We start from the raw sequence: 14,221 nt of genomic DNA on the forward strand, positions 1-14,221 counted from the left end.
CTCTTCTGCTCTGTCCAAATTCTGTTTCCCTCAAGAAGCAAAGGAAATTTTCTCAAGAGTTTGCCGGAAGTCACTTGCAATGTCAGGCTTGCAAACGCTCAAAAGCATTAAAAAAGTCTACCACGTAATCCTCCAGGCACATACCAACCCACTGCCAACATTATTGCTGAAAATCCTCCATATCAAACCCCTCCATAAATCACACCCCGAGAGCCTGCATGCGGCTATGGCCGGGCTTGGGGCTCCAGCGCTAGTGCACAGGGGGCGGCAGGGGGACCTGGACCCACTGCGCAGCTGCATTCCTCCAGAGCCACGGGATTTTAACCTCTTCTCCACTTCCAGTCACCTGCGTAAGTTCTCGATCTTACTTCGACTATTAATCCCACCCCAGGCGTCACGGTGACTATAAAGCAGTAAACTGAAAACTAAGATGCAAATAGAATCCAGGGGCAGATTCCTCCTCTTCAGCCCCGGCCCGCAAGCCCCAACACCAGTCCCACCGCCCCCAGATAAATCCACGTTCCTTCGACCCCACAGAACCTGTGAACCCTTCCCGGCACGTGCTCTGAGCCTGTGCTGCTCTCACACTGCACACGGACCACCTTCTGGAAGGCTTTCAAAAACCCTATCTGACAGGGGGGCAGACATAGATGCAGTGAGAACGGTGCCCTTTGCCTGAAGTCTGACAATTTGATATGCTGGGGCCAGGAATCAACCCCAGGCAGTCTGATTCCAGGAGGCAGTGGCTGACCGTGTTTGAGGGTGTCCCCAGGAGCTGCCGTCAGCTCCCTCCCACTGTTCCCACTACAAGCATGGTTCCCCAGAGTGATGGCTCCGGGCGAATCATTCAGCCTCCCCGAGGGCAGGGTCTTCCGTGATGCCGCTTCTAGCACACTGCCCAGACATATTCCAAGACCATCATTTAATGATAGCTGGCAGGTGGTGTTACAAATTCTCCCCACACATGGGCTTCCCTGGTGGTGCAGTGGTTAACAATCCGCCTGCCAAGGCAGGGGACACGGGTTTGAGCCCTGGTCCGGGAAGATCCCACATGCTGTGGAGCAACTAAGCCCGTGTGCCACAACTACTGAGCCCACGTGCCACAACTACTGAGCCTGTGCTCTGGAGCCCACGAGCCACAACTACTGAAGCCCGCGCACCTAGTGCCCATGCTCTGCAACAAAGAGTAGCCTCCGCTCGCCGCAACTAGAGAAAGCCCGCGCACAGCAATGAAGACCCAACGCAGCCAAAGATAAAATAAATGAGATAAATAAATTTATTAAAATTAATTAATTAATTAATTCTCCCCACACAAACAAGCCCAAGACTTCATCTAGAAAACTTTCACTGACTATGAACTGGGAGTCAGCCCTGGAGGGCCCTTCTTCCCTCACTTCAGACTAAAGAGACTGTGGACCACAAGAGAGGCCCACGTGCTCTGCTGGTATTTAACTCACAGGCCATCACTTTAGTCCCTCTGCAGTTGCAAAGGCAGGAGCAGGAACAGGTAAGGTTTAGGTCAGAACTCCCTTTTCCCTAAGAACTGGTGTTAACTAGTGTTGGGAGAGAGCTCTGTGGGGAAGGAGGCAGGTGAGACCCGCCCCCAGGCACCTCTCGTCACCCGGTAAGTAAGCAGGTAAGCTCTACTCACCATAGTGCTAAAACTACTTCTTGCTCAGAGCACAGAAAACCACTGGCATAAACAACTGGTGTTCAGTAGTATCACCCAAGTGAAAAGACATCTCAACCAGTAACTGTCTGAAGTACTTAAGCGCATGCCATACTCACTGTGAGGTTTTCCAATTCTAGTTGTCGTACTGTGTAATATGACTTAATATCTTCAGAGATCAATGTCAATTTCAAATTTGTGTCTTCAAAGATCATTTCTTCTTCTTCTTTTTGTGGCCAGTACTGTGCACATTTTAACTAGGGGAGAAAATAACATTGAATTATTGTGAGCAACTGACAGTCTTCCTATGGAGGTTTGAAGTACCGTCCACGAGCTTTATGATAACCCAAAGACCCAGGGTTTTCTGACCTTGGAGGTCGCCATCAATGTAACCTGCCTGCCTCCAGAGGAGATGGGGAGGGGGTCTGTGAAGATCTAGACCAGGACTAGTCAGGCAGACAGGACTTGCACTTCCAAACCCAGCTGCCCCGGTTTTCCACACAGCGAAGTGTTCCAGGGGTCTGATCCTCTCCCTATCACCCATGAAGGAAGCCAGATGGCACACAAGGTTTAGTCTCTCATGAACTACTTTATGTAGCCATTTCAAAGGTTATCAAGACCCTGATGGGTGCTCTCGGCATAGCGCAGACTCCCTACCCTGGGGACGATAACCAAGGCTAGAAGAGACCACATGAAACACCGTAAAAAGCTTGAAGGGCTGTAATCAAATGCAAACCAGAATCGAGAAGGTTTGCAGAGGGGTCCTCCAAGGCTGGGGATCACCCACTGCCCCACCCCACCCTTTCATTCTGGTTCGGTTCAGTTCAGAAAAATCCCTTGTTGTAGTTTAAAAATTTTAGAAACTACTTGATGCTCTTGATTTAAACGTAGCTCATTAACATTTTCCTTAAAGCAAGCAAACTCCCGAAGATTTGGTTTCATTTAGAGTTCAAGAAAGAAAATCTGAGTCAAATTTAGTGGCATGCTTTGCTTGAGCCAAGTGTCTACGCCAGACATTTCTGGTTGCTGATGACTGTTCTGGATAAGAACAGCAGGTAGATGGGGGCTAAGCTGCCAGGTCCATAAGCCAGAGGAACCAACATATGTCCCCAGACAGAGGGACCCTCAAAGATGGTATGACTTTCAGCAAATGAAATATCAGTGTGTGTAAACAGCTCTTTGGGAAATGGTACAAGTTCAAGACCCTTATAATTCAACATGCATTGACTCAGAGGAGCCAGGAGGCTCTTGAAGAGGCTGAAGACAGAACAACAAAAGCCCATTGGTCCTGCTTTAATGAAAACCAAAGCAACAGAAAAAAGGGAGGGAAACAAATTAAGAAACACCACACTGAGATGCCAACACAGCATCAAACTTTATGGTTTCCGAACAGAAGGCCAATAAGAGCCTGGACACTGGCCTGTTTTAAAGTTTTGGCCAGTTTCACCCTCCCTGCACCAATGGTGAGCGCCAAAGATGAACCCCTGGAACAGAGCCCATCTGTCAGCACCAAAGAGATCCTGCCACTCAGGACACAGAAGCATCAATGGCATGGCACGATCCCATGCTTAGCCAAAGTGGGTGAGGCAGATGACAGCAAGACTTCAGGAGATGCTTAAAGGATGCATTCATTCCCACACTTCAAATCATTAGACCTGTGTAATGCCTTGAGACTCCAGAAACAGACTGCCCTGGTAGGTCCAAAACCACGTGTGCTGGAGTGGGCACCCAATTCAGTGAGCAGACCAAGAGTAAAGCAAAGAAGCAGAAATGCAGAATGGCGAGCTGCTACCAAAGAAGAGGCCAATGTTTTCATGCCTCATGGGCAGGAAAGGCAAGTCTTCTCAACCTCACGTCCACACGGCAAGCAATCACTTTCAAAAGCAAATATAAAGCCTTACAAATCCCTGTAGTCTGGGTAAAGGGCGAGACTCTGGAACTCTACGGCTGAGGAGTTCTGGTGCACGCTAAGTGCCAGCACCTTCTAAACAGGAGCTCCTAAAAGAACTCTTAGGCATCTATAGCAACACGCCACGGTCTGCTGTCATTTCCTGCAGAAATTTTTATTGTAAACATATGCAACAAAACAAAACAAAATAAGCACAATATCAACTACTTCCTGTTATCCTGTTTAGTTGATACACAGTGACCGGAAAAGGCGATTTATTTTATTAGAAAGCAGTCCTTCTTCAGGGTTAAAATTGAGGCATGTTTTGGGTTGGCACCAAACAGCCACATGGCAGTGCCAAAGTACTGGCATCTGTCATACCTGCTGTTACCACCATGAAGGCGGGCGTGAGAGAGTCCTTGCTTGGGTCCATCTAAGACAAAGAGCTACGCCATCTTGAGAAAAATCCATGAAAGTCATCTGGGGTGGCCCTGTGATGGGTGATTTGGCTGAAAGAAGAATGAACACAGAGAACTAAAAGCAGAGTACGAGAGAGATGCACAAAGCCTAAAGCACCTATGATACAAAACCTAGTGTCTCGGGCCTGAAAGCACTTGAAATCAAACAGCATCTTTAGTAGGGATTTCAGGGGAGAGATATGGGTGATGTTTCTGGTTGAACATGGCTTTGCTACTTCCCCTGCCTAGACAACAAGCCTGGCCCCTACACACATGCACTCTATCCCATCATGTCTAAACTCAGTTTTTAAACTGAATGAATGAGAACTTTGGCCATTTGGATGACCTTAGTCTAACACACACGATCATTTTCTGCACAACGGTTTTCCAGGAAGCACAGGGTCCCAAAAGGGTAACGGGCAGGTCTGCCAAAAATACAGGGAGAACATCTACCACTGTTTGGTGAAAGAAGGAAACCAGAAAACAAATATGCATTACATGGAAACGCTCTGCAAGCTGGTTTTCACCACGGGCTGTGTGGAGAAGTTATAATTAGATTAGGTGAGCAAACAAGACAATGCAATTTCTTATAATTTTCCCCAGTCAGCCCTTATGGGGTGATAACGTTGAGGCCGAATTAAAAATGTTTATCCCAAGGAAACTTTAAGAACCATAAGCCATACGTTGCTTTCCATGCCAATCTGCAGGCCCAAAAGACCCACAGTAAAAAGAAGAGCTGCAAAGGAAAACAGGGATTACTGTCACATCATCACAGTAAACTACAATAAAAACCAACTAGTTTTTTTTTGTTGTTGTTTTTTTAATGGCCAACATAGCAGTCCAAGGGGAAAGGTTGTCACAGTGGATCTGTGGTCCATTTACGTTCGGCCTTGGGTGGGCGACAACCAAGAGCAGGGCCTGGTGACAAACATGTGACTGCAGTACAGGGCCACCACTCCTTGTGTCCTGTGGCAACAGTAGCTAAAGCAAACCGCGTGCAAATAGCAAAGAGGTTTCATCTGAACTTTTAGTAACAAATAAAAGGCAAATGCTACCATATCTGATGATTTTAAAATAAATAAGTCATGATTTAAAATTCTCAACCCTCCATACGACTACAGAGTGTCTCTCAACTGAGGGCAATTCTGCCTCCCAGGGGACACTGGACAATGTCTGGGGACATTTCTGATGGCTTCAACCTGGGGTGGGGGTGATACTGGCATCCAGTGGGCAGAGACCAGGGATCCTGCTAAACACCCTCCAACGCACAGGCCGGCCCCCCAAGACAGAGAGCGATCCGGCCCAAACGTCAGCAGCGATGAGGCTGGAAGACCCCGAAGGGTCATCTGTGCTCAGCACCTGCACCGGCCACCGTGTTTCACTTCTCCTTGAGGAGTGTGTGTATTGCGGGAACCTCGTGTTTTGTTTCTTTACTCAAAACTGCTGACAAGAGTGGTGATGGGTGAGGGTTTGCTTCACATTTGCAACTTCACATTTTATTAATCAAGCCACTGCAGAGAAAATCAAAAACCACTCTCACTGTAAACATTTTTTTCTAAGACAAGAAGCATCACTGCATCAACTGAACACTCAGGTAAGCTCTTTACACCTGTGAGTGCGGAGCAAATAAATACTCTCTTTCAAGAAAAGGAGGCAGAGGCAAAAGTATGATTTTAAACATGTGCCGTCATACGAAGGCCATTTGTTGTAACCAAGACCGTTCCTTTCCGGGTGCGGGAGGGAAGAGGCTTTGTGGCGAGTGCTTTACTGCTTTAGGTTTTCACTGCTCACGTTTCCTTTGATGTGTTACTTCTTTGCACTTGTATTTTTTCCCTTTAGGGCCACGACTGTGCTTTCTTCAGAGGTGTGGCGTCTCCGGAGCCTTCATGTTCTCCTGGCAAGCCACGGCCGCATCCTGACACAGCCAGGACAGCTGCGACAGCAGTGCCCCCGCTGAGCCCCAGAGAGCACAGTGTCAGCACCTGGCCGGGCCTGGGCCACACGCTCCTCCCGGTCTCCGTGCTCCTCAGCCCACCTCCTCCCGGGGCCTCCACCTCTGAGGCTGCGGAGCCCCGGCAGTGCTGGTGCTGGCTGCGAGTGTCTGGTGCTGGCCGTGTCTGGTGCTGGCCGTGAATGTCGTGGGAAGCAGGCGGGAGCCGGGGGGCGGGGATACGGCATCTATTCCCTACTTCAAAGACGCATGGGGAGGGAGAGCACAGCCACCGCGGCCCCAAGGGAAGCAACGTGGGATGCTGCGAAGTGAGGCAAGTGTGATTCTGATCATTAGCCCAGAGAACTGGCAAGAAACTTAAAAAAAAGAACAATTTAATAAAATAAATAAACGTTTGTCCTGGCTGGAGTCTGGAGACGGAAGGCGGGGCTGGGGGTCCAGGTTAACTAGGGCCCAACCATACCCGGTCCAGTAGCCACATTATGCATATCTGGGAGGCAGGGGGAGCCCCAGAAGAGTTTCAGCTGTGAAGAGGTGTGGTGAGACTTGCTTTAGAAAGACCATTCGGGATACAGGACGCAGGAGAGACTGAGGAGAGCCGTTGAGGGGCAGGAGGTGGCCTGAACAAACGCACACCTCGAGTCCACGTTGCAAAGAACTTGGAAGAAAGGCACACACACCCTGAAGTGAAGCACAAGCAGACAACGTCCACACTAAAGAGGTGTGGCCAGGAGCCAAGCGTCTGGGGATTTTATGGAGGCGAACCCAGGGTCCAGCTGCTCCCACAGCTCAGGTGCGGAGAGGCATGCTTTTACCAGCCAGAAAAAGCAAATATGATGAAGATACAGTAGGAACTTGCTTTTCAAAACAAAACTCCGCTTACACAGCTCCACAAGGCAAGCACAGCAGCACACGAAGCGGGAGAGAGACTGAGAGGTGAGAGGAAAGCAGGACACACGCATCACACACTGGAGAGACTGACTGATGGGGGCAGGGTGGAGAATAGGTCAAGGGCAGTTTGACTTGTTTCCCTCTTTTAAATTCACCTACGTATCTGACTTGTTTACAATAAACATGTATTTGTATACTGCTTCTTTATGTTTTTCTAATAGAAATAGAAAAGCAACTCAAGGAAATAAACACGGACAGATGTTGACTTTGTGGACTGGCGTCCACACGGGCAGCGATGCAAACAGTGGATCAATCTATGACTTACCGAGCCTTTCTCCATCACTCTGTTGAGCATGACAACGCCCCTGCTTTTCTGCTCCCACACCATCTCCCAAAAGTGACCGCAGGTGTTGGGCAAAGGGCCCTGCAAACACACAATGCACAGTGTATGCATTTTACACACAAACACGTTCCAGTGCAAGTTCACTGCTGGCGGTGAGTGGATGACAGGGCCCTCAGGCAGCGTGGTGGCCATGGCTGGGACAGGGACCCGCCTCTCCCTGCCTAGTGGTAACCACAATTTTATTTCCTACCACGCGGTGAAAGGTCATTTCTGCACCTCAGGGCTGGTTCAGAGCTGAGCAATGGAGGAGTGAAAACACAGACTCTGCTTTCTGGTGTGGGCTGGCCAGCTGAGGGGTTCCACTGAGAACCATGCCTTAGGGCGGGTGGTATAGCGAATAAAACTGGCTGCAGGGGAGAGGCAGTGTGGGGAAGGGGTCACAGGGACGCTTCCGATGGCTTGGTCCCAGCTCCAATCACTTACTATCTGTGTGACCTCGGACAAGTCACCCCACCTCTCCTTGCCTCAGTTTCTCCACCTATTCACAGGGTTGTGAAGATTAACTATGTTCATATATCAATAATTATTAGGCCTTACCACAGTACCTGGAATACAGTAAACACCCAATAAAATGTACCGATTATTATTACTATTAATAATGGTTAACCTGACCACAGACAGCCTTCATCCTTGGACCAAGGAACATGAGATGTGGACACACAAATGGTCAGGCGGGTGGCCCAAGGGGTATGGTGTCACCGAGGCATGGGGGTAGGGGTGCCTGCTGAGCAGCGGGGCCTGTCTCACTCCAGCCCCCCTGGCAATGGGCACAGATGTTTACTGGATATAGGGTATGAATGCCTCGAGTTTGCCTCAATTTTTAGTGCTGCCTGGAAGGGACATCACCTATCACCTGCACGACAGAGCATGTCACCTCCTCTGGCCAGCACCACTTCTTCTAAAATGGTTTCCATTCACTTTCATCCAAAATCTCCTCCGTCTTTACATCTTTTCCCTTTAAGTCTCACTGCGCTTCCCTCGACCACAGAGCCCTCAGTGCCCTCTCGCTTCCTTCCCTGAACTTATCTGGGATTTGCTGCCTAAACCTGACAAATCCTGGCTCCTTAGAGTCTCAGACAATAGCGGATTCCATGGTAACCCCTTCCAGCCAACTGACAGAAAAACAGCTCCAGGAAGGCAGGAATCAGGGGGCCCATGGCTGGGCACGAGGACCATATTGCCAGGTCCCCATAGCGGTGGCTCTTGTTACTCCCCTGCCCCCATACTTCACCCCAGTTTAGAATGGGTCTGCGGGGTTAAAAATCCTGTAAGATGTGAAAGGATACACGCCAAACTCAGCCAACACTTGAAGATGGACATGAAGGCCAGCACCTGTGACATTATTCTCTATGCTTTAAAAAATATTTCAGTCATATTGTCTAGGGATGTAACTCTGGGGTCAGGCTGCTTCAATCCCGTATGTAAAGCTCAGGACAGAGGGAGACCATGTAAGCAGTTGGATATAACCATGGTACAACCTGACAAACAGACAGACCTTCAGATGTGCCAAGGAAGCGCTAGGGCATGGGGGTGGGGAGGACAGCGGTGTAGAAGTTTCCATGGTGATTTCCTAACACTCCATGTGACCTTACAGACCCTATCTTTGCTTTGGGCTTCCTGACCCCACACAAAAGCTGAATGGCTGAAATTAGGAAGTAAGAAACTTGACTACTTCTAAAAAGAGAAGTTCCCAAGAAGCCACTTTTGCCTCAACCTCTTCCCACCAGCCTGCCACCACCAAGGTCTCGCTCCTTCTCATCCCCACCCCAGAGGTGCTGGGAGGACCATGCGTTGAGGGCCCGGGGACTGACATTCCATACACTGACTGGGGGGCATGAGGGCCAACTGTGGTCACGTGCGGAAAGGAACTGGGACAGGACAAAAGGGACAGTAAAGAAGGGCCACCAGGGATACGCCCTGCCCCAAAGCAGAATTTTTTCACTGCACTTTCTGGTTTCACTGTCATTTTAGTCTCCGAATATTAAGCACAGCTATGACGTTCACAATCACCCTATAACGCAAACCCAATATACTACTGATAAAAACTGATACGCAATGAAAAAACAAAAATTAGGATTAAAAAAAGAGAGAGAAACTTAGACTGTTTAGACCAATTTACAGGTAACAGATTAAGACGTGAGAAAATTATTTAAAAAGAAACTCCTTTATCCCCTTTCCCAGATACCGATGGTCTTTGGGTCATACACCAGTACATGTTTCACAAAAGGTCAGTTATTAAACCACTTTTATGATTTTTTTTCCCATAAAGATGCCAAAAACCAGTGGGAGTTTCAAGTGGTTGTGCATGTTTGTTCACATCACCTACCCCCTCCATGCACCCCACCCCCCGCAAGAATGAGGACCATGCAGAGGAATTCTGAATGGCCATCTGGATAGATTCCTTGCCTATTGCTAACCCTCTCAGATTTCCACGAGCAGCACTGGACACTCTGAGGCGAATACTTATGGACTCAACACAGGTACTGCTCTTCTCTAGCTGCTGCCTCTGTCAACAGACCACAGGCCACTCTGGCATTTTACTGCTGTTTTCTATAAACCCAGCAATGCCATACTTCCCAGAAAAGATTCATGTCACGACCAGACTGAATCTCGGAAGGAAGACTTTTTCCTTCCTTGTTGCTTTTTTGGGTTGTTTAAAACCTGATCTTCTAAACAGATGTGGCAGATTTTATTTGAGGTGTAGACAACAGCACTCTGAAACTCTTACGCTGACATCAAGTAAGGCAAAAACCATTAGAGTCAAATTCGAACAATCCGTTTACCTGCGTGAGAATGTAACTCCTTTGGGCTTCTTCCATTTTTATCAAACTAGCGTTGATATAGTCGTTATCTTCTTGATGAAGCTTAATCCGACTATGGTCAACTGAAAGGCAAACCAGAACTCAGAGGTTAATCCTGGAGGACCCAAATGTCCACACAGGCAGTGCGCCCCATGGGGAAAAGCAAGAAGGTGAGTTGGTGGCACTCAGGGCGTTCACATTGGCTGAGGCCAAGCTGTTTTAGTTGAGATTAGTTATCAATATGGGAACGACTAGTATTTTCAGAAAGGTTTTTGGAAGTGTTTGAAACTTAACATGAAACAGCAACAGAGGCAAACTATACTAAAACACAGAATATGTCCTGTTTGGGAAATCTGTTTTTAGGCTATATCGTCTTATGATATTTGTTACTGTCCCCACAACTTGGAAGACTGCGGAAAGGGGATGTCAAGGGATCTGTTCTCTGATGCCTAATATATACTTTTAAAGGGTAAAAAATACAGTGGCTTCGATCTTTAAAAGGGAAAAAAAAATCCACCAGAAATTCCACCCAGTCCCCAGAGCTCTAGTTGGTACAATGAGCTAAGTACGTAAGACTTACGATCACACCTCAATCTCACCTATGCCTAATGGTTCAAAGATTAAGTGGCTTAAGTATACAACAGTGTGAAAAGTCATACCTTGAATTCCTTGATACGAGGTTTTTTTTTTCAAAGTTCAAGTATAACATAAATCTCATGATCAAAGACACTTAAAAGACAGTTTAACTGGAAAAAATAAACTCTGAATCCAAAACACTGAAAGTCTATTAAATGTAACTTTCAGAAGAGTTTTTAAAAGTAAGCTTGTGTTTGGAAGGTCTGCCCCAGGTTACTGAAAAAGCACAGCCCCCTTTTTTTCTCCTTTACCATAACTTTGTCACAAAAGCCATGTTTCCCTGAGGGCCACCTTCCTTATCCTGCTAGTGCAGCTAACAAGAGCAGGTGGGTATTTTTACTTCTGGTACAACACAATGGACGGTAAACTCAGGTGACCACCCATAAATAGTTCTCCCCCTGCCCAGTGGGAAAGGAAAAGTTAATGGGGATAAGTGGTTTGGGGCTTCCTATTCAAAAGGATTCCAAAGAGATGTTTTAGGAAATTAGCCACTGTTTCGAATAATGTTTCTCATCATAGAGGGTTAATACAAACTGAAATACTTGGGTAATATTTAAGTGGGTCATGGAGATAAGAAATCTCAAAAAAAAATTATGACCGGCACTGGTGGTTATGTGAGTGGATTCAAACAGCACTGGGTGGTGACCTTGGGCAAACAACCTACTCACCGAGTGCTGGGTTTTTCACCTGCCAAATGGAAGATAATACCCAGTCCCCAGAGCTTCCACCTTGAAACATTCTCCCCATTTCCTCCATAACCTTAAAAGAAAATCACCTTTTCTACTGAAGAGTAGAGGTAGGGGAGAAAAAGCAAAATATAAGGAGTAAGATTGGGTGAGGGTGAAAAGGTTTGGGAATTGCGTCTCTGGAAGAATATTTTAAATGCTGTTTTTTTCTCTGTAAAACTGGTTCATAAAACCATTTAGATGAGCCTTGATCAAAAATGTAGAAAAGGAATATTAAAGACAACATTACTGCCTAATTCAGAGCAAGTACAGCAAAGGCTAGAGACCATGGGCATGGCCACACCATGTGAAAGGTGCAGACAGTGATGGTTCTTTCCAGTTCAGGGCGGCTGGCCAGGGCCTCACAGCAGCATCACCTGAGGAGAGGCTGTTAGTATTATTTTTAAATAAAGCCTATGAGGTGCCATAGCCTAGACGTGCTCAATCAAGAGTATTGGGCATTGGGGCAAAATCATGTGTCACTTGACCTAGACCCGCGCTTCAGATGTTCCTGGCGAGCACCTTCAGTTAGTGACCATCTCAACCGCAGCCAACATTCACGAGTGAGACACTGGGCTAAGCGGCTGACGTGACTTTATTCATCTTCGCACAATCCTGAGATCCACGTTGACTCCTGTTTGACTGACGATCAGAGGAGGGGGCAGCCGGCCCAAGGCCACAAAGCTCTGAGGGGCAGGGACTGTGGCAGCCGTTGGAGGCAACCTGCTCCGTGCCAACTGGGGTCCAACTTCGCGCCCCTCCCGGGAACCTGGGCGCTGCACAGTTCAGGGCGGGAGGGCAGTGAGCTTTGACAGGCCGGCGGGAAGTGCCTGGCTGGGGACTGACCGGCTGCATCTTCAATGTCCCTGGCAGAGAGCAGTGCCGGGGGAGCTGCTGGCAGCCATAGCCCTCACTGATTGGCAACGGCCACATGGAGGTGAGCCAGAAGGTTCTCTGTGGCCTAGAGGAGGTGGCAAAGTTCACGTCCTTCACTCCTCTCCAGGTTTTGTTACTTTATACAAATTCTAACATATTTGGTTATTTACTTTCGAGATATCAGCGGACTGAGAGCCAATTACTCAGAAGGCAGAGGAGGATGCCAACGGGCACACTGAGAGCTAATGGCAGGAAAGAGCTTGAAAAATGATGATGGCAGCAGGGGGTGGGGTCAACAAGCAGAGCTGACTGCAGCTTTAGTTGAGGGGGTGAACCGCTCCCACCCTTTAATGCCTGAGCAGGGCATCGTTAGCAGTTCAATACAATGCTCGGGGTCTAATAAGACTTTTGCTGAGTCACCCAGAAGTGGTTATATTATGCCTGCTATACCCTGCTTCAGCTGGTAGGAAAATGATTCATCATTAAAATAGTCAAAGTGGAAAAAAAGTGCTTTGAACTTAGCTGAATTTTCCAGGAACTGAAACCTTACCCCTTCTACAAGGGTGGAAAAATGAACCATTACTATAAGTCTCTAATGCCTTTATTATAGGAAACAATCAAGTCATAAACCTTTACTGCTATCAATTTATTACCAAACCCCGGGGCTAAAGGAGTCCTGACTGAGAGGTCCTGCAGCTGAATGGAAGCAGAGTAACGGCGATGTGAATACTTACAGGGACTGACATCTCTGTACCTGTTTCGGTTTTTGTTCTTAGGAAGCTTGGCCACTCTACATGGGAAGTCACTGGCTTCGTGTCGGATATCCTACAAAAAAAGGATAAAGAGTTCTCCCTTGAAATCTCTGGCATCAGGAATTCATCTAGATAGTTAACTGAGCGTGGGCCCTGTGCCGGGCACTGAGGAAGACCCAGCACAGAAACGGACATCAAAGGGAGCCACGCAGTGTGGGAAATGCAAGGTGCTAATTCAGAGGCATGCCCAAGGTCATGGGAGGAAAAGAGAAGGACAACTGGGGTGGGGGGAAGTGGCATGGGACTGGGAGCTGGAAAGACGTGGAAGAGGGCAGGAAGATGGGGGGGGTGGGCACGTTTCACTCAGGAACCCCCAGCACGGCAAAGGCACGGGGGCTGGAGTTCACGTCTTATGCAGGAACAGTGAGTGGGCCGGTGGGAAGAACAACAGGCCTGGGGCACATAGGTGGGTACAGGCCAGATCTTGGAGAGCCTTCCAAGCCAGGCCTGGGAGTTCCATCTGTAACCTTTTGTAAAGCTATAGTTATCAAGAGCAGATAAAATGCCCTTTTACGCCAACAAACTATCCAAATGCTTTCCTAGGAGATGGTAAACAAATCCCATTATACCGAACTGTCAGAAAGAGCAAGTGCCTGGACTAACAGAAGATGCTCATTATGCGTCCTGCTACATGGATCCCACACATCTAATTTTGCTCCCCTAAATCAACACCCCTATAATCCTATTTAAAAGTCTTTTCCTTTAAGTCTGTATTTTACTATACATTATTAAAAGAAAAGCTCATCCAACAATGTGAATATACTTAATGCCACTAAAATGTACACCTAAAAATGGTTACAATGGCAAATTGTATGTTATGCATAGTCTATTACAACTTAAAAAAAAAAAAAGATGAACCCACAGTGAGAGAACAGGAGAGCAGATAATAGCAACACAATTTTGGAAGCTGGAAATCAGACTGATTAGTGGTTGGCAGGCCTGAGAAAGCTCAATTACAAGCCAGCAGTGGGGAAAGCAGAGAACCATCATGATTTCCACCACAGAACCTTCCAAAGGCGCAGAAAGTGTGCTTCTCTGGAAGGAGGGGTGGGATTCACTGCAGGGGAGCGGGGCAGAGCTGCCTGAGGGGAGCAGCATCTCCACTCCCACC

At 47.7% G+C, this 14,221-nt stretch overlaps 1 protein-coding gene across 5 annotated transcripts in view; it reads right to left on the reverse strand.

The window, feature by feature from the left end:
• The window catches only part of PTPN1 (protein tyrosine phosphatase non-receptor type 1), a 68,113-nt gene that overhangs the window by 9,600 nt on the left and 44,292 nt on the right, over positions 1-14,221 (reverse strand). For 4 of the 5 annotated variants that reach the window (XR_009535222.1, XM_060122918.1, XM_060122919.1 and 1 more), the window contains 4 exons: positions 13,033-13,123; positions 10,044-10,144; positions 7,183-7,281; positions 1,789-1,926 (listed from right to left, as the gene is read on the reverse strand). Coding sequence is in view for 4 of the 5 variants with exons in the window: in XM_060122918.1 (XP_059978901.1) it covers positions 1,789-1,926; positions 7,183-7,281; positions 10,044-10,144; positions 13,033-13,123 (429 nt within the window). In the remaining variant the exon portion in view is untranslated. The remainder of the gene's footprint in view (positions 1-1,788; positions 1,927-7,182; positions 7,282-10,043; positions 10,145-13,032; positions 13,124-14,221) is intronic. The other variant, XM_060122920.1, reaches the window with a different exon arrangement.

This window comes from Lagenorhynchus albirostris, chromosome 15 (genome assembly GCF_949774975.1).
Source record: "Lagenorhynchus albirostris chromosome 15, mLagAlb1.1, whole genome shotgun sequence".
Lineage (NCBI taxonomy): Eukaryota > Metazoa > Chordata > Mammalia > Artiodactyla > Delphinidae > Lagenorhynchus > Lagenorhynchus albirostris.